We start from the raw sequence: 24,181 nt of genomic DNA on the forward strand, positions 1-24,181 counted from the left end.
ATATTGGACAAAATAGACTTTAAATGTAAAGACATCATAAGAGACAAAGAAGGACACTATATACTAATTAAAGGGTCAATTCAGCAAGAAGCTATAACAATTATAAATGTTTATGCTCCCAATCAAGGGGCTCCAAAGTATATGAGACAGACATTGGCAAAGCTGAAGGGAGCGATAGACGTCTCAACGATAATAGTAGGAGACTTCAATACAACACTCTCCTCTACAGATAAAACAATCAGGCAGAAGATAACAAGGAAATAGAGAAGTTAAATAGCTTGATAAAGCAAGTAGACCTAACAGACATACATAGGTCATAGCACCCCAAAGCACAAGGTTATACATTTTTCTCTAGTGCTCATGGAACATTCTCCAGGATAGATCATATGCTGGGGCACAAAACAGGTCTTTATAAATTTAAAAATATTGAAATTATTCAAAGCACTTCCTCTGATCACAATGGGATGGAGCTGGATCTCAATAACCACCAAAGAATGAGAATATTCACAAATATATGGAGATTAAATAACACACTCTTAAACAACCAGTGAGTCAAAGAAGAAATTGCTAGAGAAATCAGTAGCTATCTGGAGATTAATGAAAATGAGAATACAACTTATCAGAACTTATGGGATGTGGCAAAGGCTGTTCTGAGAGGGAAAAATTTATTGCCTTAAATGCCTATGTTAAAAAACAAGAAGGAGCAAAAATTGAGGACTTAACAGCAAACCTGGAGGAATTTGAGAAAGAACAGCAAATCAACCCCAAAGCAAACAGAAGAAGAGAAATCACAAAGATTAAAGCAAAGATAAATGAATGGGAGAACAAAAGAACAATAGAAAGAATCAATAAACCAAAAGTTGGTTCTTTGAGAAAATCAGTAAAATTGATGGGCCACTAGCAGGACGGACAAAGAAAATAAGAGAGAGGATGCAAATAAACAAAATCAGAAATGAGAAAGGGTGCACTACTACAGGCCCTGAAGAAATAAAAGAAACCGTAAGAGGATACTATGAACAACTATACATCAACAAATTAGACAACTTAGATGAAATGAACAAATTCCTGGAGACACACAAACAACTTCACTGACTCAGGATGAAATAGAAGATCTCAGCAAACCAGTCACAAGTAAAGAGATTCAATCAGTCATCAAAAATCTTCCTACAAAGAAAAGCCCAGGGCCAGATGGCTTCACAGGGGAATTTTTTCAAACGTTCCAGAAAGAACTAACACCAATCCTGCTCAAACTTTTCCAAAAATTGAGGAAAAAGGAACTCTACCTAACTCGTTTTATGAAGCTAATATTAGCTTAATATCAAAACTGGGTAAAGATGCCATAAGAAAGGAAAACTACAGGCCAATTTCCCTAATGAATATAGATGCAAAAATTCTCAATAAAATATTAGCAAAGGGAATCCAACAGCACATTAAAAGAATTATATATGATGACCAAGTGGGGTTTATACCAGGAATGCAAGAATGGTTGAACAAAAGACTCAATTAATGTAATACAGCACATTAACAAAACAAAAGGGAAAAAACACATGATCACCTCGATTGATGCTGAAAAAGCATTTGACAAAATTCTGTATCCTTTTCTGAAAAAAACACTCCAAAAGAAAGGAATCAAAGGTAACTACCTCAATATGATAAAGGGAATATATGAAAAACTGATAGCCAGCATCATACTCAATGGAGAAAGACTGAAAGCCTTTCCCCTAAGATCAGGAACAAGACAAGGATGCCCACTGTCACCACTATTACTCAACATTTTGCTAGAACTAGAGCAATCAGGCAGGACAAAGAAATAAAAGGCATCCAAATTGGAAAGGAAGAAGTAAAACTTTCATTATTTGCAGATGATATGATACTATACTTGTAAGATCCTGAGAAATCCACAGCAAAGTTACTTGAGCTAATAAACAAACTCAGCAAGGTGGCAGGATATAAAATTAATGTGCAGAAATCAGTAACATTTCTATACACAAGCAATTTCTATACAGAGTTAAGAAAAAAATTCCATTCAAAACAGCAACTAAAAGAATCAAATACTTAGGAATGAACTTGACTAGGGACGTAAAGGACTTGTACACAGAAAACCATACAACATTGCTAAGAGAAATCATAGGAGACCTAAATAATTGGAAAGACATTCCCTGCTCTTGGATAAGAAGGCTAAATATAGTTAAGATGTCAATTCTCCCCCAAATTGATCTACAGATTCAACACAGTACCAATCAAAATTCCAACAACCTACTTTGAAGAGTTGTAAAAGCTAATTACCTAATTCATCTGGAAAGGAAAGAGATCCTGAATAGCTAAAAGGAGCCTAAAAAAGAAGAGTGAAGTGGGAGGATTAATACTCCCTGACTTTAAAACTTATTATTAAGCCACAGTAGTCAAAACAGCATGGTACTGACACAAAGACAGAAACATTGACCAATGAAATCAAATCAAGAGTGCAGACGTAGACTGTCAAATCTATGGTCAACTGATTTTTGACATGGCCACCAAGTCCTCTGAACTGGGACAAAAATAGTCTTTTCAATAATTGGGCATGGAAGAACTGGATATCAATAGCCAAAAGGGTGAAAGAGAACCCCTATCTTAAACCCTACACAAAAATTAACTCAAAGTGGATCAAACACCTAAATATAAGAATTAGCAACATAAAGCTTCTAGAAGAAAATGTAGGGAAACATCTTCAAGACCTAGTAATAGGAGGTAGCTTCCTAAAATTACACCCAAAGCATAAGCAACAAAAGAAAAAATAGATAAATGGGAACTCCTTAAAATCAAATGCTTCTGCACCTCAAAAGACTTTGTCAAAAAGGTGAAGAGGCAGCCAACTCAATGGGAGAAAATATTAGGAAATCACATATCAGAAAAGGTTTGATTTCCTGTGTATACAAAGAACTCATATAACTCAACAACAAAAGAACAAACAATACAATTAAAAAATGGGCTAAAGATATGAATAGGCATTTTTCTGAAGAGCAAATACAGATGGCTCAAGAGCACATGAACAGATGCTCATTTTCACCGGCTATAAGGGAAATGCAGATCAAGACTACAATAAGATACCACCTCACACCTATAAGAATGGCTGCTATTAAACAAATAGGAAACTATAAACTTTGTAGAGGATGTGGAGAAATTGGGATACTTATGCACTGCCGGTGGAGTGTATAATGGTGTAATCACTATGGAAGGCGTTTGGCCGTTCCTCAAGAAACTAAATATCGAGTTACCCTATGACCCAGCAATAGCACCACTTGGTATATACCCAGAAGAGTTGAAAGCAACGACACAAGTACACATTTGCACAGTGATGTTCACAGCAACATTATTCACAATCGCCAAAAGATGGAAACAAACCAAATGCCCATCAACAGATGAGTGGATCAACAAAATGTGGTATACACATACGATGGAATATTATGCAGTAGTAAGACAAAATGACATCCTGAAGCACATGGCAAGATGGATGAGCCTTGAGGAAATAATGCTGAGTGAAATTAACCAGACACAAAAGGATAGATACTGTATGATTCTACTTTCATGAACAGCATAAAGGTATAATCAGAGGCTTATACAGAATATAGGGGACTTAGAGATACGTAGAAGCTAGAGATGGGTGAACCATTAGTTAATGAGGTTGAACACCAAGGTAAGGGAATAGATAGGAGCGAAGCTGATTCTCTAGTGGGTCTAGAAGTAATATTACCATATCGAAGAAGAACAAGATTGAAAGGGGTTATATAAACCTACGTGTCCCACTGACTCACACTAGAAATATGAATGCATTCTCCTAAGAATTACTTCAAAGATATGATTCTTGTATAAAGAGTGTTTAAATCCAGGGTACAGGGGGGAAACTGCTATTGCATGCTATGAGTTATGTTCAAAAGGAAACCATCAGCACTACCACAGCAACAGCAGAGGTAGACAATGAGGTGAGGGACAAGAGTTAAGAGGACATTTAGATTTCCTATTTGGTGAGGGTGTATTTATTGGTTTTCTGTCTTTTGGGAACAATGAAATTATCTAAAATTGAGAATGTTGATGGACTGTGGACTTTGGGCCTTCTACATGATGCCCGATGAATGCAGGGGGCTGAAGGATGCACTGACGGAGAAGTAGATTGGTGAACGATGGTGTGTACGTATGAATGAAGGTTGTGCTGCCACAAAAATGAACAATGTCTTGAGGCATGTAACGATATGAATGAACATGTGGGACATTTGGTGAGACAAATAAGCCAAAAACAAAAAAACAACAATGGTATGGTCACCTTTATAAAATGTTTATAAGAAAACAGGGGCCTAGATTATAAGCTTTTAGAGCAGACACATTAAGTCCGGAGTGGTGACTATTATTTCTGGATTTTGAGAGGCTGTTATATATATATAACGTATTATTTAGAGATAAGAATGAAGCTGAACAGGTTGTGGTTAAAGTAATTCAGAGCATAGGGCTAAGGAAGACAGTGTCTATATTTTAGAACCACACATACTCTTTGAGACCAATGGAAGAAAGGTTTATTTGATCTGGAACTGAAATTTTCTGTAGTGCATATTCTAATTCAACCTATCTGTATACCTCATTTGAACAACTGAAACACAGGAATCACAGAATGAGAAAGGTCCCTTAATCCTGTATAGATTATTGTAATGCCTGGATACATCCTAGAGTATATTAAGCAGATGATCAAAAAGTATTGGCAAAGTCCCCTGAGGGAGGGGAGAAAGACTATGGAACTATTAAACTTTACCATCAAGGAATCTCCTGATACTGTGCCAAACTTTAGGGACACCCAAATCAATAGGCCATGCCCTCGATCATGAGGCTTACTCTTGTGAAGCTTATGTAGGTAGCATAGAAGCTTAGACTACCTATAGGCATGCCTAAGAGTTACTTCTGGAGGACCTCTGTTGTTGCTCAGATGTGGCCTCAGTCTCTCTAAGCCCAACTCTGGAAGTGAACTCAGTGCCCTTCCCCCTACGTGGGACAAAACATCCAGGGGTGAAAATCTCCCTGGTAAAGTGGGAGAGGACTCCTAGGGATGAATCCAGACCTGCACTGTGGGATCAACAATTCCATTCTGACTAAAAGGGGGGAAAGAAATGTAATTAATAAAGTAACAGTGGCAGAGAGAGTTCAAATAGAGTTGAGAGGCTACTCTGGAGGTTGCTCTTACCCAAGCTTCAGTTAGACCTTGCTACCTATCATAACCTGGCAACCCCAAACCACGACCATCCCAGCCAATTCTAAAGAACACTTAGGGCAATATATAAGATTTCACAAGTGTTCCTGGCACTAGAGTAACTTGCGAGAAACCTACAACCTCCAGATGTATCCCTGGCCAGATAAGTCCTGAAGCCTAGTCCAGGCTCTCTAGAACATCAGATAGTTCCATCTCCCTACCCCATATTAGTAACAGATCCTTCCAACATCAAAAATTTAGAATTGCTGTAGCCCAAACAACCCCAAAGAGAGATATGGAAAGATCAAAGGTGATGGTAGAATTATACATAGAAGATAGGAATTAACAAATGAATATGAATGCTGAATCATTAAACTGATATCTCTTTTAGTCTCGAGTATTTTAGAGCAGCTAGAAGTAAAAATCTAAAATTGTGAAGTTGTAACCCATGTCAAGCCTTGAAATATGTTCTACAACTAATTGTGGTGCTGTGCTTGGAAATTTATAGCTTTTTTGTATATATATGTGTGTTTTTGTTCACAAAAAATGAAGGGAAAAGATGTCGATTGTGATGATAAAAAAGTATTTAGGCCCCCTAGCGTCCTATATTCTGGAGCAGTTAGAAGGAAAAATATAAGAGGATCATATAATAGCCCATGACAAAATATGGGATCTATTCTGTAACCACTTTTTGAAGAGTGCTTTGAAGACTATTGCTTTTTCATTTCTTTGCTTTGTATACATGTTATACTATACAATAAAAAATGTTAAAAAATAAAAATACAAACTGTGGTAAAATCCCTCATTGCAAAACCACTATTGATGAAGAATGTCTATACTTTTTACCAAACATGATTTGTTTCTATTATCCGTGGGTCATCTTAACCACCAAGAAAACTTTCTACTTAAACATTTGTGGTGCATAATAATCTCCTTTGGGGAGAATATGAGAAAAGAAGAGAATGGTGCCCAGCATTAAAGTAAAAGTGAGTAAAAAATCATTTTATATTGGCTTACTCAAGAATGCAACTTTCTTTCTGTCAATATTTGAGTCCCCTCAGCTGAGAAGTCCTAACAGGCTTCTGCTGAAGCTTCCTGATCACAGCTAGGATTTTCATTGGCCTTAAGGACTGCTGTGGCTGAGTGCCACGTTCTGGCACTCTATGTACTCTAAGACTAGAGGGAAGGGACAAAGGAGAAAAAAAGATTGAATTTAGCTAGTCCTCCTCCCCACTTATCCCAGACTGCCAAGCCCCTTGCATCTTGAAAGATGGAGATCCCCAGGCCTGACCCCCTCCATTATAGTGGGCTACAACTTATTAAGTATCTTCTTTGGGTCCACTGCTTTATAAACCTAATATCAAAATAAATATGAAATACGAATGTTTTAGATGAGGATACAAAGGCTCAGAAAAGTAGCCACAATTCAAATCCAATTGTTTCTTGCTCGAAGCTTATGTGTTAGCCATCACACTAAGGGGCCTGTGTACTTGCTTGATTTCAGGAACTCGGAGAAGGTCCTGTGGGCCAGTTCCCACTCTTCCAAAGTGATCAAGAGGAGGGCTCCACAGCCAGAATGAGTGGGTTCAAATCTCATGGGATTTGAACATGGGATTTTTAACAAGTTAAGATTAAATTTATTTAATCTTAAACAAATTTCCTAATATTTGGGGGGCTCATGTTCCCATTTAGAAAATAGGAATAATGATTGTATTGATCCCATGGGGTTTAAATGAGTCAACATATGAAATGTGGTGGGGCAAGTGCCAAGGAAGACACCAGCCCTATTGGGCACAGGGGTTGGTCCCGGCCACCATCTCCCTTCCTCAGGCCAATTCAAGATGTGCCAAAGGAAGACCCTCATTGTGCCCCCCTAGTCCTTATTATCCCAATTCTAGCACTTGAGCACACGCACACATGCACACACACACAAATGTACAGGGCCAGAATTTAGTAGAATAGTTACTTCTGATCATGAATTCCTACATCACCGTAAGTCAAGGGCAAATCCAGATCTCTGAACACACCCATAAGGCAGCACATGGAAATTAACACCATGTCTGGTTCCAAAACATTGCATTTAGAATCAGGCAGGTATCAGCTTTGTCACTAACTTTCTGGGCAGCCTTTCCCTCTGAGCATCAGCATTCTCATATTCCCACTCCTAAAATGGTATAATACCTACCTCTACGATGGCGAGGGTTAAAGAGTTAATGCACGTAAAACACCCAACACAGTGCATGCCATGAGCTAAATGCATGGCAGATTGTTATAATTATCTAAGTTTGCCATTAAATTCTTCTTGGACAGTTGTAGTATAGTTGTCCTATTTCTCACAAAACACATGTACAGTCACAAACTGGAAGAAAGCTCTTTGTCAAATCAGGTAAGTGATTTTGTTCTTTGCTCTCTGGTTGCTTCATAAGCCTCAAAAAGCCCACCTACACATCTAACCTGCCGGGATGTCGGGGAGCTCGCCCATTTGCTGAGCAGCATATCCTGACTTTCCATTAGGAGAGGAGCTACTGTCTTGAAATGCAGTGACAGTGTTTCTAGGGTGGGTAAATGTTTCAATTTGAGTCACTGTGTGTGTATGTATGTGTACATGGCAACCAAACATTTTAGGATTGTGATATTTTATTATCCAGCTTTAGTAGCATTTATGTCTTGTTTTCAAACAGAAAAAGCTTTTTTTTTTGAAAGTGAAAAGTTGTTAAATAGAATCTATATGAGTAATAATAGCTTTCACATACTGAAAATGTTGTCAGGCACCAAGCTAAGGGCACGGCAGCCTGAATCTCATGTACATCTCCTAATCCAACAGACTCTCAAAGAGTTACTATCCTCATTATTTTATAAACAGTAAAATTGATTTAGAAAAAGAGCTAGTAAGGGACAGAGCAGGGATTTGAACTTGGGTCTGTCTGATTCCACAGGCCGTCCTCAGGTTAGACAGCAACTTCAGCCTGCTTACAGAGCCGTGGGGATTTGGGTTCTGTGCACAGTATTTGGGTGGCAGTGTCTCCTGATAATATTATGGACTGATTTGGAACAAGGAAAATGTCTCTGCAGTCAGTCCACCAGCAGACGCCTCTCTCTAGAGAATTTATTTTATTACTTCTTATAAAACTGACAAAGAATCCTCTAAACAGACACCCCCCTCTGACGGCATCATCCTTGCTGAGGCTAAAACTTAAGTGTTCAATTCAAAACACAAAGGAGCATTAAAGAAGGCAGGCCCTTGACCCAAAGGCCCACTGCTCTGGCGGCGCAGAGGCGAGCCCGGCCCAGGCGACCCGCGCCACCTCTGAGCTCCTCCCTCCCGGCCGGGCAGCGCTGCCCCGCACTCCGGCTCCCCAGGGCGGGCTGGGCCGCTCCGCCACTCCGCGCGAGGAGCGGAAGGCTGCACTTACTGGGAGGGCAGGGGGCGCTTGATCCTGGCGGCAGCCACCTGCTCTCCTTCCTGCTCCGGCCGCTCCTCGGCCTCCCCTCCGTAGCCGCTGTCCTCCGTGTCTATGCTGTCGCTTCTCCACTTGGGCTCATCCTGCTCCATCTCCTTCCAGCCTCTGGTCAGCTCCGACACCAGGTTGGCGCACTTCCTCCTCCGCGTTGGGGAGCCCCGGCCGTGGAGGATTCTGTCGATATCACTGTCTGGCTGCTCAAGGGCAGGCACCCCGCCGTCCTCGTACTTGTGGCTCAGGTGGCTCACGCTCCCGCCTCGCTCGTAAGCCTTGCTGACCACTGTCTTGGTCACCTCTTTCCTTTTGATATGGGAGACTTCAGAGGCTTCCTCTGAGCTCAGTTCCTCTTCATGCCCCTCCGGGCTTGGGGAGGAAGACTTTGGAGCGCTCTCGTCTTTCTGGACCGGAGTAGGGTGCATCCTTGGTTTAGGAGCTTCGGGTGGGTCCTGGGTGCCTCCGGGGAGCCAGCCCGCAGGCTCCTGGGCCTGCTTCGTGGTGTTCTCATTTGCCCACTGCTGCCAACCTCGGGCCAAGCTGATAACGAGGGTGGCTCTGTGCAGCTTCCTGAGAGCCCCTTTGCCGGGTCCCGCCTCCCTTTCCTTTTCTCCTGGAGCCATTTCTACCTTTCCCTTCTCTGCCGATGGCCCGGGCAACGGCTGAAGTGAGTGCAGCCCAGTGGAGTGACCGGGGTTTATATAGAAGCAGGGTGTGCGGTGGGAAGTAGTGCTTATTGACGGTGGAAACTATGTTAAGCATTTCTTGCCAAGACGTCGTGCCTTCACCCTGACAGTGATCTTTTTTTAAACCCTGACAGCTCTAGTTTCATCACCACAGACGGACATCACTGCTGGTAAAAGACCAGCACTACACTCACTCTCCTTCTTCTCCAAGTGCCAGAGTGGAAATCACTGAGCAGGTTCTCAGCCTTTTTTTTTTTTCTTGACCTTAAAATGTAGCCCTACCTCCTGCCACCATCAAGATAGTGGAGTGAGACACTTCAGAGCTCCATCCCTCCACGTAGGCTTCGAGCAACCAGTGAAAACTAGCAAAACCATCTTTCTCAGGACTCCAGAAAACAGTTAAGGTATGGCAGCAACAGAGCATACACTAAAACAAGAAGGAGATTTCTTAAAAACTGTAGGATCTCATGGTGCCCTGGGCAGATGCTCCCCTCCCTGTCACTGGCTCCGCTCAGCATTGGCCCATGCTCCCAGTGTGGATCCCTGGTCCCTGTTCCAGAGGGAGCAGAGTGGCCCTCGTGCACAGGCTGGGAACACATCTCTGGCCCAGTCCATCTGGTGGGTCCTGCATGAAGAAGGCAGCTCCCCTACAGAATGCTGCTGGAGGGCGGTCAGGTCGGACTGCCTGGGCCAAGGGGTTGCTGGCTGTGGGACACAGCACAGTGCCCGGGACCGGAGGAAACCGTTTCTTACGGGAGAGGGGATTTTTGTAACAGTATAAAGAGGGGAGTTACTAGGGCCACATGCGCATGTCTCACACTAGATGCTTGTGCAGAAAGATCAGGAAAGACCCTATACTTTGTCCTAGAGCTAATCTCATACAACTCGTTATATGAATAAACTTTGAGGGAGAGCACTTATACGGGTCCATCTGCAGACTGGAAAGGTGTTTTCTTTTGTTTGTTTGTTAGCTCCTTGCATTGGAGAAAAACTTCATCATAGCAGTAGCTGGATAGAAGCTTAAGGACCAGAGGCCGCAGAGTCTAAATTTCAATGATAACACATTAAAATATCAAAATGTCCAGGTTTCAACAAAAGGTTACAAATATATAAAGAAAATGGAAGCAATGACCCAGGCAAAGGAGATTAAAGGCTTAGAAACCATCAACAAGGAGGACCAGACCTGAGTACCTGACAAGGACTTTTAAAAAGTTTCTAAATATGCTCAAGGAGCTAAAGGAAAACACGGACAAAGAACTAAAGGAAATTAGGGGAAAAATAGATGAATACAAACAGAGTATCAGCAGAGAGATGGAAATTATGAAAAGGAACCAAACAGTAGTAATAGTAACAGGAATTAAAAATTCCCTAAAGGGGTTCAGCTCCAGATTGGAGTTGGTAGAAGAAAGAATCAGTGAACTTGAAGATAAAACAATTGAAGTCACTAACTCTGAGGAATAGAAAGAAGAAGGAATGAAGCAAAATGAACAAAGCTTGAGGAACTTGTGGGTCATCCAGCATATCAGCATACCTGCTGTGGGAGTCTGAGAAAGAGAACAGAGAACGGGCAGAAAGAATAGTCAAGGAAATAATAGCCATTATTATTTCATTAAATTTGAATATAAAGAATAATAATTCTTTATTTAATGAAGAATTTATTCATTCTCAAATTTAATGAAAGAAAGAAATATTCACATTCAAGATGGTTGACAAACTCCAAACAGGATAAACCCAAATCGAACTACACCACAAATATTATGATCAAACTGTTGAGTGCCAAAAATAAGAAAAGAATTCTGAAAGTCTCAAGGGAGAAGCAATATGTCACATACAATATGTCACATGCAAGAAGGCACTGGGATGACATAAAGTGCTGAAAGAAAAAATTACCATCCAAGAATTCTATATCCAGAGAAACTGTCTTTAAAGAAGAAGAAGAGGTTAAGACATTCCGAGATAGGCAAAAACTGAGGGAGTTTGTTGTCACTATGCTGACCTGACAAGAGATGCTAAAGAGAGTTCTGTAAAGCCTCATGAAGAAATAAAGACTTCCAGTGAGGATAGCGACGTTGGTAAGTATAAACGTGAGTACTATTATATTTGTGGTTTGTAACTCCATTTTTTACTTCCTACAGGATCTAAAAGACAAATGCGTAAGATGTAATGACAAATCAGTGTTTTGTTTTGTTTTTTCTTCAGGTGCACGGTCCGGGACTCGATCCTGGGTCTCTGCATGGAAGGCGAGCATTGTACCACTGACCCACTCATGCACCCCAAACCAGTAATCTGTGTCAAGAACCAGGTAAAAGTGGGGGGAAGAAGGGGTACAGAACAGAACATAGTGTGTATATACTACTGAAATTAAGTTGGTATCAAAACAAAATATATTGTTATAGATTTAGGATGGTAAATTAAGCTCCAGGGTAGCTACAAAGAAAATATTGGAGCATATGCAAGCTCATAGAGATGGAAATTAACATACAGATTGCTGTATGAGAGGAGGGGAATGAGGAGTAATTGTGTAATGGAGATAGGGTTTCCATCTGGGGAGATGGGAAAGTTTTAGTGATAGAAGTTAGTAAGGATACCACAATATTGTGACTGTGATAAACCCCATTGAATGATATGCTTGGGAGAGGTTGAGATGAGAAAATTCAGGTTGTGTATGTTTTCCCACAATTAAATTTAAAAAGAAAAGAAAGGGTAACTGAGGAGACAATGACAATTAAATGCAATACATGATTCTGCATAGGATCTTGCAAGGGAGGAGAAAAGGCTCAAAGGAACATTATTGGGACATATGAAAAAATTGGGATATAGATTCTAAGTTTTATATCAATGTTAAATTCCTTGAACTTGATAACCAGACTTAATGTGGTTACATAAATAGAACCCTTAGGAAATATACATGGCAGTATCGAATATTCAAGGAACACAATGTGTACAACTTTCATTCAAATATTCAGTAAATAGATGGATAGATGAGAGAGAGATAAGGAAATAAAATGATACAGCAAATGTGCAAAAAGTTGAATTGGTGTGTCTGGGTATCTGGAGATGGGTAAGGGTATGATAGAATTCTTCGTATGGGATTTGTGTTATTTTTGTAACTGTCCTGTAAATGTTAACGTATTTCAAAATAAAGTTTAAAAAATGTGGCACTATATTTATATAGACTACAACAGGGTCAGATATTGTGTTAGGAACATTACAGACTTATTCTCATTTGAACCTCAGTGGCCTCAATATAGATCTTGATTAGTTTCATATTATAGCCAAGTAAAATGAAGTCTAACTTCCTACAGCTAATAAGAGCTGAGATTCAAGCCCAGATCTGTTTTATTCCAATGCTGTGGCCATGAAAACTGCCACCTTCATTCTAGTTACCAAACATCCTAGGCATCCCTCTTTTTTGTCTTCAATTCCTGTAGAAATAGACCTGAAGTATCATCTCATCCAGCCCTCATTTTCTAGATGAGAAAATTGAAGCCCAGCTAAGGAGAGACCAACCTGGACAGTTATACGATAATAGTTTTTGCTGTGTTGACAAATTCACATTAGTAGACAAGAGGGCGGTCAAAATTCTGGTCCAGTCATTAAAATTCTTGAAGTTAAAAAAGCTGGACATACGTTCAATATTTTTCCTTCTTTTTAAATTAAGTTTTAATTTTTTAAATATAGCAAACACAAACATTCTTACCATATGATCATTCCATTCTACATATATAATCAGTAATTCACAATATCCTCACATAGTTGTATATTCATCGTGATCATTTCTTATAACATTTGTATCAATTCAGAAAAAAGAAATAAAAAGAAAACAGAAAAAAATTCATGCATACCATACCCCTTACCTCTCCCTTTCATTGATCATGAGCATTTCAATCTACTAAATTTATTTTGACATGTTTCCCCTATTATTTATTTTTAATCCGTATGTTTTACAAGTACATTCAATTTTAACAACTATTTCATAATAAAGCTTTTCAAATATTTTGTAAAAGAAAAAAAGGCCATCTACTTAAATAAATGAATGCTATTAGAAATGGCCTCTCCCCTCCTCTTTTATTTTTATTAACACAACCTTCTCCAAAGGCCTTCAGTTAATGCAGCCAAAGTCACCTTTTCAAATCAGAACAAAGTCTGAAATACAATATTTTTAAAAAAAGAACTGGGAAGAGAGGTCATTTGGACAGAAAAAGAATGACATATGAAGTGTACTAAGCCAGATAAAAATGCTCGGGGCTCAGCACTGAGTGACCTTGTGGTGGCTGGGAGCTGTATGTACTCCAGAGAAAAACATGTTCGTAAACCTAAACCACTCCTGTGGGGGTACACCAATCATAAGCAGGAAGTTTTGGTGCGGTTCCTTCACTTAAGGTGTGGCCCGCCTCAATCAGGGTGGGACTTATTCCTGTTACTGGAGTCCTTTCTAAGCAGAATGAAATTCAGACAGAAAAGAGAGAAAGAGAGAAAGCCGCTGGAAGCAAGAAGTTGAAGTTCAAGAGAACATGAAAGAGAAGGGAGAGGCTAGAAGAGCCACCCTGTGCCTTATCATGTGACAAGTTAAGGACCAAGGATCACCAGCAGCCAGTCCCAGAAATCCCCAGTCTTTGGGGAGTCTTTGTTAATAAAAATAAAAGAGGAGGGGAGAGTCCACTTCTAATAGCATTTATTTATTTAAGTATGCTTAAGAAAGCATCCCCTTGACAATGCCTTGATTTGGACTTCTATCTCAACATCAGCTGTGATCTCAACATCAGCTGTGAACTTATACTTTGCCATTGTTTAAGCCAAATCACTCGATGGTATTTGATTGAGCAGTCAGGGAAATTAAAACAACTTCTCAAAGTAAGGCAAGCGAATCTTTTTTTTTTTTTTTATGAAGCAGTTCTGTAAAAGTTAAAATGCTATCTTTCCTCCAATCTTGACATGGAGTTAACCATCCTGGCTGAAAACCATTGTCTAAGAGCATAAAAAACAAAAAGATAGGAAAGTTAATTACTTCTGAGGGTGAGGCATTTATTTTAAGAAAATAAAGTGGGCAGTTTTTCATCATGTAGGTCATTTACCACCTAGGATTAAAACCGTTTGGGAAATGATTTGATACTCTTTCTAGAAATCTGTCAGTGTGTTTTCAGAGTTCTGCAGCATCTGAGAGCATTAACCAAGGGCCTGTAATGCAGAGACAAAATTCTTGATTACTTAAGAGGAAATTGGATCACAAGGAAAGGAAACTATTATGAACAAAGATTTAAATCTGAGTCTGAACTTTCGGGCAGTCCTTGGAATGCAGGTACAGCGCAGACTGTTTAGTTCCTGTCCGATTCCTTTCAGCCCGTCTGGAAGGCCTAGGAAAAGAAAGCGGTTCTTCAGAGGCACCCAGGATATCAGCCCAGGATCAGGCTCATTTACATCTTTCAAAGGATGTCTTCTGTTTCCCTGCCTGCATCTGGTCCGTATTCAGATTCTGATAAGAGGAGAAGAGATGTAGAGAGCAAAGTGTTACTAGTCTTTCCCATATTAATAGGCATCAGTCAGCTGCCAGGGGCTTGGGCTGTCAGCGGATAGCCTTGGCACAATTCGGAGGCATTGAAAGAATCTGGTCATTCCTTCTGAGATTTCCCCTCCATGGCAACCGTGGTCCTTCATTCATATTTCCCAGAAGAGTGTGTAGAATCCTTTTCCTCCTCCTGTTCACTTAATGTTTTCGTTCCCTAAAGCGCGGTCTATGTGTTACCATGTGGGCCTCTTTTGATAACTATAGAAATGCTATGCTCTCTATCTCCACTTAGATTCCGATTCTTAGCAGTTTGGTATTTTTCTACTTTAATATAAGGTGTAAAAGGAATGAAACTAAAGCTTTACAGACAAAGATTGTGAAAGTAGAAGTAGTTCACAATATGAGTTTCCTGTGACGCTATAAGATTTGAAACCGCAGGTGAAGGGGAGACCCAATTAATGAAGTACCAGTTAAGAAATTCGTCATAGGTGTAAAAGTGATTGGAAAAAAATTAGATATTACTTATCATTTGGTGTTCTAATTTGCGAGCTGTCAGAACGTGATATACCAGAAACGGAATGGCTTTTAAAAAGAGGAATTTATTAAGTTATAAGTTTATAGTTCTAAAGCCATGAAAATGTCCAAATTAAGGCAAGTCTATAAGAGTGTCCAAATTAAGGCATCCAGGGATGTGGTTCAAGAAGGTCTGATGATGTTCAGGGTTTCTGTCTTAGCTGGAAATGTTCATGGTGAAGTCTGCTAGCTTTCTCTCCAGGAATCTTCAATGGCTTCCCCAGGGCACCGTCCGTTCTGTTGGTTCTGTGGGTTCTGGTGGCTTTCATGGCTCTCATGGCTCTAAAGCTCTTTCCAAAATGGTTCCCTCTTAATGGGGTCCAGTAAGCAACCCCACTGTGAATGGGTGGAGACACATCTCCATGGAAACCATCTAATCAAAAGGTCCCACCCACAACTGGGTGGGTCACATCTCCATGGAAACAATAAAAGAGATTCCACCCAGCAATATCGAATGAGGATTAAAGAATATGGCTTCTCTGAGGTACATAATAACTTCAAAATGGCACATATGGACAATATCATGTTCAAGTCACTATGGCAACATGTGGGAGGGGGTACAAAACAGAACCTACTTTCAAAGTCTTCCCAATCTAGCCAAGAGATACATACAACTGCCTGTGATAGTTGGGGAGTGCTATGTTAGAAATAAAAGTTTAATGGGAGCCCTGAGCACAAGGGGGTTGATTTTATTGCAAGAACTTCACAGAAAATGTGACCCTTTATCTGGACCTTAAAAGATAAGGATTTTACCAGATGGAGAAAGAGTATGCTAATCTAAATGAAAAACACACAAAAAAGTTACAAAATCGTGAAGATTGACATTGCATTCTGGGCCTAGAGCAGAGGCTGCTAATGCAGCTGCCTACAGCATCAGGCAGGTAACTTAAATGCATAGGTGAGTTGGGTTGGGGGTGAAACAAGCTGCAGTGAGGATTCTGGGTAAATGGTGAAATAATTTTGCAAGAGAAATAAGAGATTTTGATTTTTAAATGAACTCTCCCAACTCTTCAAATATTGACAGTTAACACACATACATGCACATAGATAAAATAGGACTGGGACAGTACAGCATGTCTTTGGACCAGATGCTGCTTGTAAAGCTCCAGTTTATGACCTTTGGAGAGGAGCATACCGTACTTACAGCATTGGGAGAGGAGCCAGGGGGCAGTAGGAAATGTCTTTGAAGAAGTAAGTGGGAACTACATTGGGTGGAGAGCCTTGTTAAGGAATCAGTGTTTTATCACGTGGGGTTCATGACATCACTGAAGGATTTTAAGTCTCACTGTGATATCAAATTTGTGTTATAAAAAGATTAATCTAGAACCAACTGAGTGGGGTTTGGATTTGAAAAAGGTGAGACTGGGATGGGGAGACAGTTTACAGGGGTGACAATCTTGGAAAGAACCACAGGAGGGCCTGAAAGAAAACAGTGGGCATGGAAAGAAGGATGTGAGTGCCATTGGGGGTGACATGAAAAGGAGAGAGGGGCCATCTGGTTGCCTTGGGTAGGGGTGTGTGAAGGCCGACCCAGAGGTTTTGACTTCGGTGATGGGCGTGAGTAGGTGCATGAGCTGGGAGAGGGCAGGGGAAGGGGGGAATGGGTGGTAAGAAGGAAGAACTTTCGTCTTGAGTTGAGTCTGCTCTGGGACACACAAGACACGATGTCAGTAGGAGGTGTAATCAGGAGCATGTTCTCTGGGGTCAGGCCGGGCCAGGTGAAAATCCAGGTGCTTCTGGTTAGCTGGGTGACCTGGGTCAAGTTATTTAACTTCTCTCTCATTCAGTCTCTTCATCTGCAAAATGAGAATTCCGCACCTGCTTCCCAAGGTGAGGCTAAAGCCATTAGCACAGGTGTAGGCCGTCAGGCACCCTGCCTGGTGCATACAAACATGCAGTCAATGCTTTCTGATATAACATCCTGACACTGAGTCACAGGAGTGGCCAAATTAAAGCTCCTTAGGTGGTGTAACCAAGGACAGGATGGATACCAGAGCCCAGCCGGACTGAGTCTTCATTTGGGAAGGTCAAGTGGGGTCACCCGCAGGGCCTGGAGGCTGCAGGGGGAAACTTATTTATAGCATTTTATTTTAAGGTAATTTATAGAGACGCTTTTAAGGCTCCGGCTTAAAGGTTCCTCTTAGCCTGGCGGAGGGTCAGGTTGGGCGTCAGCTCCTCGGCAGTGATAAGAGAGCGTCGGGCACGGGCTCTCTCCGGCTCAGTGGTTCCCAATCACTGAATCACATGAGGATCACCTGTGGAGCTTTAACAACTACAGGCGCTGAAGTCCAACGTGGCGTCAGGGTCGAGCTCTGCGGTTCCAGCGTGGGGGTGCTGGGAGGCCCGCGGAGCCTTCAGACGCCCGGTGTGAGGCTGCAGTGAGCAGCTGCCCGGGTTTGGGGCAGTCACACTGATTTTTCATTCTGGGTCTCCTTTTAGAAGCTGCAGAGCTTGGAGGAGTTATTAACATTCTCTGAGATTCAGCCACCTTGTCTGAGGTGGCAGTGATGCATTTCCCCCGCCCTCACCCTGGGTTGTTGTCCCTTTATGGAGGTGACTTCTTTGAAGCAATTAGCCTGGTGCCTTCATATATTTATTGAGAGCACCACAAGGAAGCTATTAATATTGTTGCTATTTGTGCTATTACTGAGGATAATGACTCTAAATAAATGCCCTAAATTCATAGGCAATATATCCAACCTCAATATTAATAATGCAACAGGAATTTTTAAATTATAAGCAATAACAATTTACATACATTACCAGAGGCTAAAGAAAATTTCGGAGGACAAATGTCACGGAGTCCTATTAGCTGTTAAATTATAGTCACATTAACTTAATTCACGAACCACAACACGTGATTGTTTATTACACCTAATTAAATCTGAACCATGGTGTCTCAGTAAGTGGCCTTGTAATTGTGACTCAAATTCACTTTTCTCTAACTATTTCTCAGTCTTAACTATGTTATTAATTCCAAGTTGATTCAATTCATGCCGGGGTAATTCTAAACCATACTAAATCAGAGTTATATGTCATAAAACTGAGGGACACCCCTAAAATGACAATACCCATTAAGGCATCAGGTTCGTACCTTATTTTCCCAGCGAGTTATACCATACAGCACATATAATGAGGCGCCAACTTACTGTTTAATGAAAGTAAAATCAATCACTGCTATCTGGTCTCATTGGCTGCCCCCTAAACTAGTACAATAGCCTCTTTGTCTTTTTAAAAGAATACACAGTTTATAAATTAGTAAAGAAAATTTGACAATAATGGAAAATACAAAGTTAATTCAGAAAAGAAATACAAAATTGTCTATTAATGTACAAAAAAGTTTAGTTTCTGATAGAGCAAAGATAATGCCAATTAAACTATAAAATACCATTTTCAATACATCAAATTGACAAAAATCAAATGAATGGTGCCAGCACAAGGCTGGTGCACTGAGACCACATTTGAGGTAAGAATAAACAGGTAAAACCTCTCTAGAAAGCAATTTGACAGTAAGCATCAACAGCTTTAAAAATATTCTGTGATCCTGTACTTCTGCTTCTAGCAATTTATTCAAAGGAAATCACCTGAAATATACTTGAAGATTTCTGTTATAAGCATGCAATACTACAGTTATTTATTGTATCATTTAGAAAAATGCATTTAGCTGCTTGCAACAGAAAATCTGACAGAGACTTAACTCAGCATGGTGTTTATTGTCATTTATCAAGACACACAGAGGTCAGCACCCAAGGCTGGTGAGGTCACCCCACGAGGCATGCCATCAGGCACCCAGGGATGCTTCTTGAGTCTTTCCACTGTACCACCCAGAGCAAGTGGCTGGTTCATATCTAAAAATGCCTCCGTATGTCTGATTTCATGTCTGTGCTCCAGGCAGTATAAAAGGAGAAGGGCAAAGGTTCATGCTTGTTACATCTGTCCTTCTGTATATATATATATATATAAAAACAACAGTAGCTTTATTGAGCAGACTTCCACTTGTAGCCCTTAACTTTGCCAGAGCTGAGTCACAGGGCTCAGCAGGAGCTGGGGAGGTATTTTTAACTGTGCACATTATCACTCCCCTATCTTAAGCAGGGTTTAAGGAAGGAAGAGGTAACAGGCTTCCATTTAATTGTGAAAGCCCTTGTAGCTATAAATGTCGGGTCCAAAATTTTTTTGACCTGAAAAACGCTCACAGTTTTATGTCAAGTGAGACATAGGACACTGAACATATACAATAAAATCTCAATTTTGTGTAAAAAATAAATAATTTACATAGGTACACCCACATATGAGAGATAACAAAATGTTAATGGTAGTTAATGTTAAATGGTAGTTAACTTTTATAAGGTTGGCATTTCAAATCAGAGGGATATTGACAGTTGGGTATAGTTTTGTTTGGGTTTTATTTATTTATTTATTTTGGTGTGGGCAGGCTCTTCAGTTTTTATCTTATTAAACTTTTTCTGTCCTTTTCTAAACCTTCTATAATCAACTTGAATTATCTTTAAGATAGGAAAAAAGTTATTAAAAAGTTTCACCGTATACTCCCATAGGAGGCGAAGTCCAAAATGTGTACACTTCTTCATTTTCATCTTCATTATCAAAAGAAAGGAGGCTACTGTTTTTTATTTGCTTTTGTGAGTTCTTTCTAACCGACTCCTTTTTATTTATTTCATCTTCATTTGTCATCTACTTTTTTGAGCTTGTCATTAAACCTGACCAGTTTTCATCTGAGGGACACTTGGCTGGTGTTCATACACGATCCTTCCATCAGCTTGAGCTGGTCCGTCATCTGCTTTGGCAGCCTTCACCGCTGCTTTGATTTCACGACTTCAGCTGATAGGTCTCCCCTTTTGTGAAACCACCCCTTGAGGCTGTTCATCTTTGTCACTGTGATCACCATCTTCATCTGAGAGCTGAGGCTGGACTCATGTGGTCTCAGCAGTGGGTCCTTCCCTACAGCCCACCCTTTCCTTGAAGCGAGCCAGGGACGTTGGCTGAGCGGGCCATACATATGGCACCTGGTTCCACTGACTCATTGCCACTCTGGGGGGAATATAGTGCAATAGCCTCTTAACACATAAATCGATTTCCAAATTTGTTCTTTGCCAGTCCATCTTGTGTATTATCTTCTTAAAACTCAAAATTCATGCACTCAGCTGCTCAATATGCTTTAAGGGCTTCCCAGTCCCATCAAGATTAAGTTCAAAGTGCTTCGCTTAGTAGTTACAGCTGACTATAATTTGCAGTCACTTTCCACTCCAGCTGGAGCAGATCCCAGGACCAAAACCCTGGGCTCTCTCACCTTTCTTGTTCTGTTATTCTGTGGCCCTTTGCCTAATGAGCTTCTTCCTTCCTGTTCCAGAGGATGCATTGTTAAAACAAGCGTGGACTTGGACGAGAAGCCTTATGTTGAAATCCTACTTCTTCCACTTTGCAGTGTGAGTAACACATTTCATTTTATTTCTGTTCTTGCATTTCTTCAGTAAAATCGGGATAATGAGCCTCTTCTGTATCCTGGACTTCGTGTGGGGATTTAGTGAAGTAATGCATATGGAAGTGTTTTATAAACTGTAAAAGGCAGCAGTGCCATCCAGCTCAGATCTCTTTTCTTCATCATTTGGGTTCACAGTAATGCACTCATCCTCCGAATTCTCCTTTTGCCATCTGTTTAGATCTTACTATGTAATTGTACATCTATTTAGCGATTGCGTTTTCCTCTGTGGAGGGGATGGCTACCAAAAGAGGGGAATCGGATCGGTGTCCTGGCCTATAGCAGCTTACAGTAGAGCACGGAGTGGGGCGGGGGGAGAAGTAAATAAGTGCAGAGTGTTATGGGGGTATGAGACATGGGTTACAGTGGGAACACCTATGAGGTCGTGATCAGTTACATCTTTGGGGTTACAGAAGGCCTCAGAGAGAAGGTGCTGATTAAGCAAGCATTATAGGTAGTTGTCAAATGAATGGGGTTCAGGGAGGATGAGCCCCAAAGAGAGAGAGGAGAGTGAGAGTGAAAGTGAGAGCACAGAAGCGCCAGTTTAGCCATCCAAAGTGGGGGAGTAAACTGCTTGGCATAATAGAGTCTAATCTGAGTTTCTCTGCATACCATAGCCTCTGGGTAAATCTTTCTTTTTAACAACCAAATAAAATAACTTAAGCCCCTACCCCATGTAACTGAGGGGAGTCTAATGGTCTATGTTCGAAGTCTTTTCAAATCTGAGTGTGTATGAAAGTGGGGGTTAGCAGGGTGGAGAGTGGGGATGGGGTATTCCTTGGCACATTAGTGAGTGTGAGGCTTGTCCTACAGCTGCCATTACTGACCCAACTGAACACACACACGTCTCTTGTCACGTGCCTCCATTCTTCACCCCGCCCCAGCAGTGCCAACCTCCAGGCCTGTACCTGCTTCAGGACCTCGGCACGATTCCTTTCGTGTTAACCTCCTCACTCCCCACCCAGCTTGGTGTCAGGGCCTTTGCGTAATTGAGACACCATGAAAGTCTTTTTGTAATCAAAAGCTGTTCTCCTCTTAAAAGAACATCCTTCTCTCTAGGTATGAGGTGTGATGGTTAATTTTATATGTCAATTTGACTAGGTATGATGCCCAGTCCTTTGGTCAAACACTAAAGGTTTTGAAGGTATTTTGGAGATGTGATTAACTTCTATAATCAGTTGACTTTAAATAAAGGAGATTACACCCAATAACACGGGTGGGCCTTATCCAATAAGGTAAGGGCCTTAGTGCAAAAACTGAGTTTTCCCCAGAGAAGAAATTCTGCCTGCCTCAAGATTGCAACACAACCCCTGCCAAGTTTCCAGCTTGCTGGCCTGCCCTGAATCTTAAATGTGCCGGTCCCCACAATATTGTGAGCCAATTCCTTAAAATAAATAATATGTATATGAATATAAATATATATTTATATAGATAGCCAATTGGTTCTGTTTGCTGGAAAACCAGAGGGCAATAGTACCTTCTTTTATTTTGTCTTTCTAAGATGGAGACTGAGGAAGAAGGTACAGTGAGGTTAGAGGCTGGAGAGGCAAATGGTAAATAGGACCAGATCATGAAGGAACGTTACAGCTCTGATAAGAACTGTAGATTTTATCCAAATATTTTAAAGATTTTTAAACTGCAGAATGCTTGACCAGAATTGCATTTTATTAACATCCTTTTGTCGGTGGTGTGGAGGATAGACTCAGAGATGATGTGTGGGCGAGAATAGAGGTGGAGTTAGGAAACCATAGCAACAGCCTAAGCGATGATGAGTACTTGAAGGTGGAAGCAGTGAGAGAGGCCTTAAATACTAGTGGTGGAATTAAGGGATAGGATTGCTAGACCTTGCCCCAATTAGATGGTAGCTGTGAAGGAAACCAAGGCATTTCGGACGAACAAGGGCGTTCTGGCTTGAGGAACAGCTTGGGTGGTGGTGCTGCTATTCACTTAGAGTAGAAACAAGAGAGAGGAAGACATTTGAGGATGGGAACAAGTATTAAATTAAGTCCTAAACATTGATCTGCAGGTACCTGTAGGACACCTAAGAGGGAAGCTGTTCGGTAGACTGAGACTGAGCCCAGGAGAGAGGTCTGGGCTGTTAGGTAGCATAGGACGTCATTTAGGATCAGAGGCTAAGCCATACGAAGCCAGCAAGAGATACAGCAGGGACCAAACCCAAGCAGTTTGGAAGTAGAGTCAGGGCTGCTGAGGACTGTGTTCTAACACAAATTCCTTCCATCCTCAAGGCTTCCTACCCCCACCCTGAAGGACAAGCACTTCACAAGACGATGACACCACTCTCTAAACAAGCTGCTTAAGAATATCTAAATATAGAGTTTCCTAGCAGTGACTTTGTAGCTGATCCCTTAAAACTTTCTTTAATAGGCAAGTGTCTTTAAAAAGCAGTCCTGATTTACCACCTCCTGTTCACTTCTCAATTCATCCAACCCCAAACTCTGGTTGCTGTCTACAAACCCAATTTAATCCGGCTCACAGATGACCTCTTCATTGCCCAATCCAAGGAAGATTTTTAGTTCTAACTTGTTTAATTTTTAGACAGCATTTGATATTCTTGTAAACATCCTTTTCAATGTGTGTGTGAGTATATTGAGGGGCAGAAGGTGACAAAGGCAAAGCTTGGAAAGCCAGAAGGAAATAACCAATCATGTTTACACCATATTCATATATACAGTTCATCCTTAGGCATATATACTTTATATATAGATATAATTTACTCCCAATTCTAAAACTTTGGTTGTGTTAGAACAAGTATTCTTTTTAGTGCAGAGATGTCACTTTAAGAAAAATTTGTAGAGATCTCCCATTAAAAATGGCTTTGTACTTCAGATTTCCCCCCTCCTCCTGAGACTCATCTAAAAGGAGCAAATAGAAAAAAAAAAACTCAAACTCTATTTCAGTTAAATAAAACATATACTCTGCAGACTCCCGACATATATGTACTGACTGCCAAAGCTAGCTAAGATTGGTTGGGATTTACCTAGGAGGAAATCAAGAATAATACAGAGAAGTGCCAGCAACGGGAGTTGTAGAAAGATTTTGCAAAATTACATTTTCTGAAATGAAGCTCACCCCTGAGTCAAAAAGCTACATCACTTGTTTGCTACTGTGAGTTCAGGAATCTGGTGCGGGGGTTTCAATAAAAGTCCCTCTAGATTTTGACTTTAAAAAGCAGTAGAATCTTCGTCTTTCATGCGGGTGACCCGGGTTTGATTCCCGGACCATGCACCAAAAAAA

General features: G+C 40.8%; 1 protein-coding gene and 1 pseudogene across 6 annotated transcripts in view; both read right to left on the reverse strand.

Moving 5' to 3' along the window:
* Positions 1–24,181, reverse strand: part of ABRA (actin binding Rho activating protein) — a 74,818-nt gene that overhangs the window by 34,953 nt on the left and 15,684 nt on the right. The window contains exon 1 of one of the 6 annotated variants that reach the window (XM_077167476.1): positions 8,623–9,347. The exons of the other annotated variants lie outside the window; for them this stretch is intronic. Within the exon in view, the coding sequence (XP_077023591.1) occupies positions 8,623–9,287 (665 nt within the window). The 5' untranslated portion in view covers positions 9,288–9,347. Of the gene's footprint in view, positions 1–8,622; positions 9,348–24,181 lie in introns of those variants that run through there. 6 annotated transcript variants of the gene reach the window in all.
* Positions 19,954–20,471, reverse strand: LOC143686430 (uncharacterized protein KIAA1143 pseudogene; annotated as a pseudogene).

Source organism: Tamandua tetradactyla, chromosome 6 (genome assembly GCF_023851605.1).
Source record: "Tamandua tetradactyla isolate mTamTet1 chromosome 6, mTamTet1.pri, whole genome shotgun sequence".
NCBI classification, from domain to species: domain Eukaryota; kingdom Metazoa; phylum Chordata; class Mammalia; order Pilosa; family Myrmecophagidae; genus Tamandua; species Tamandua tetradactyla.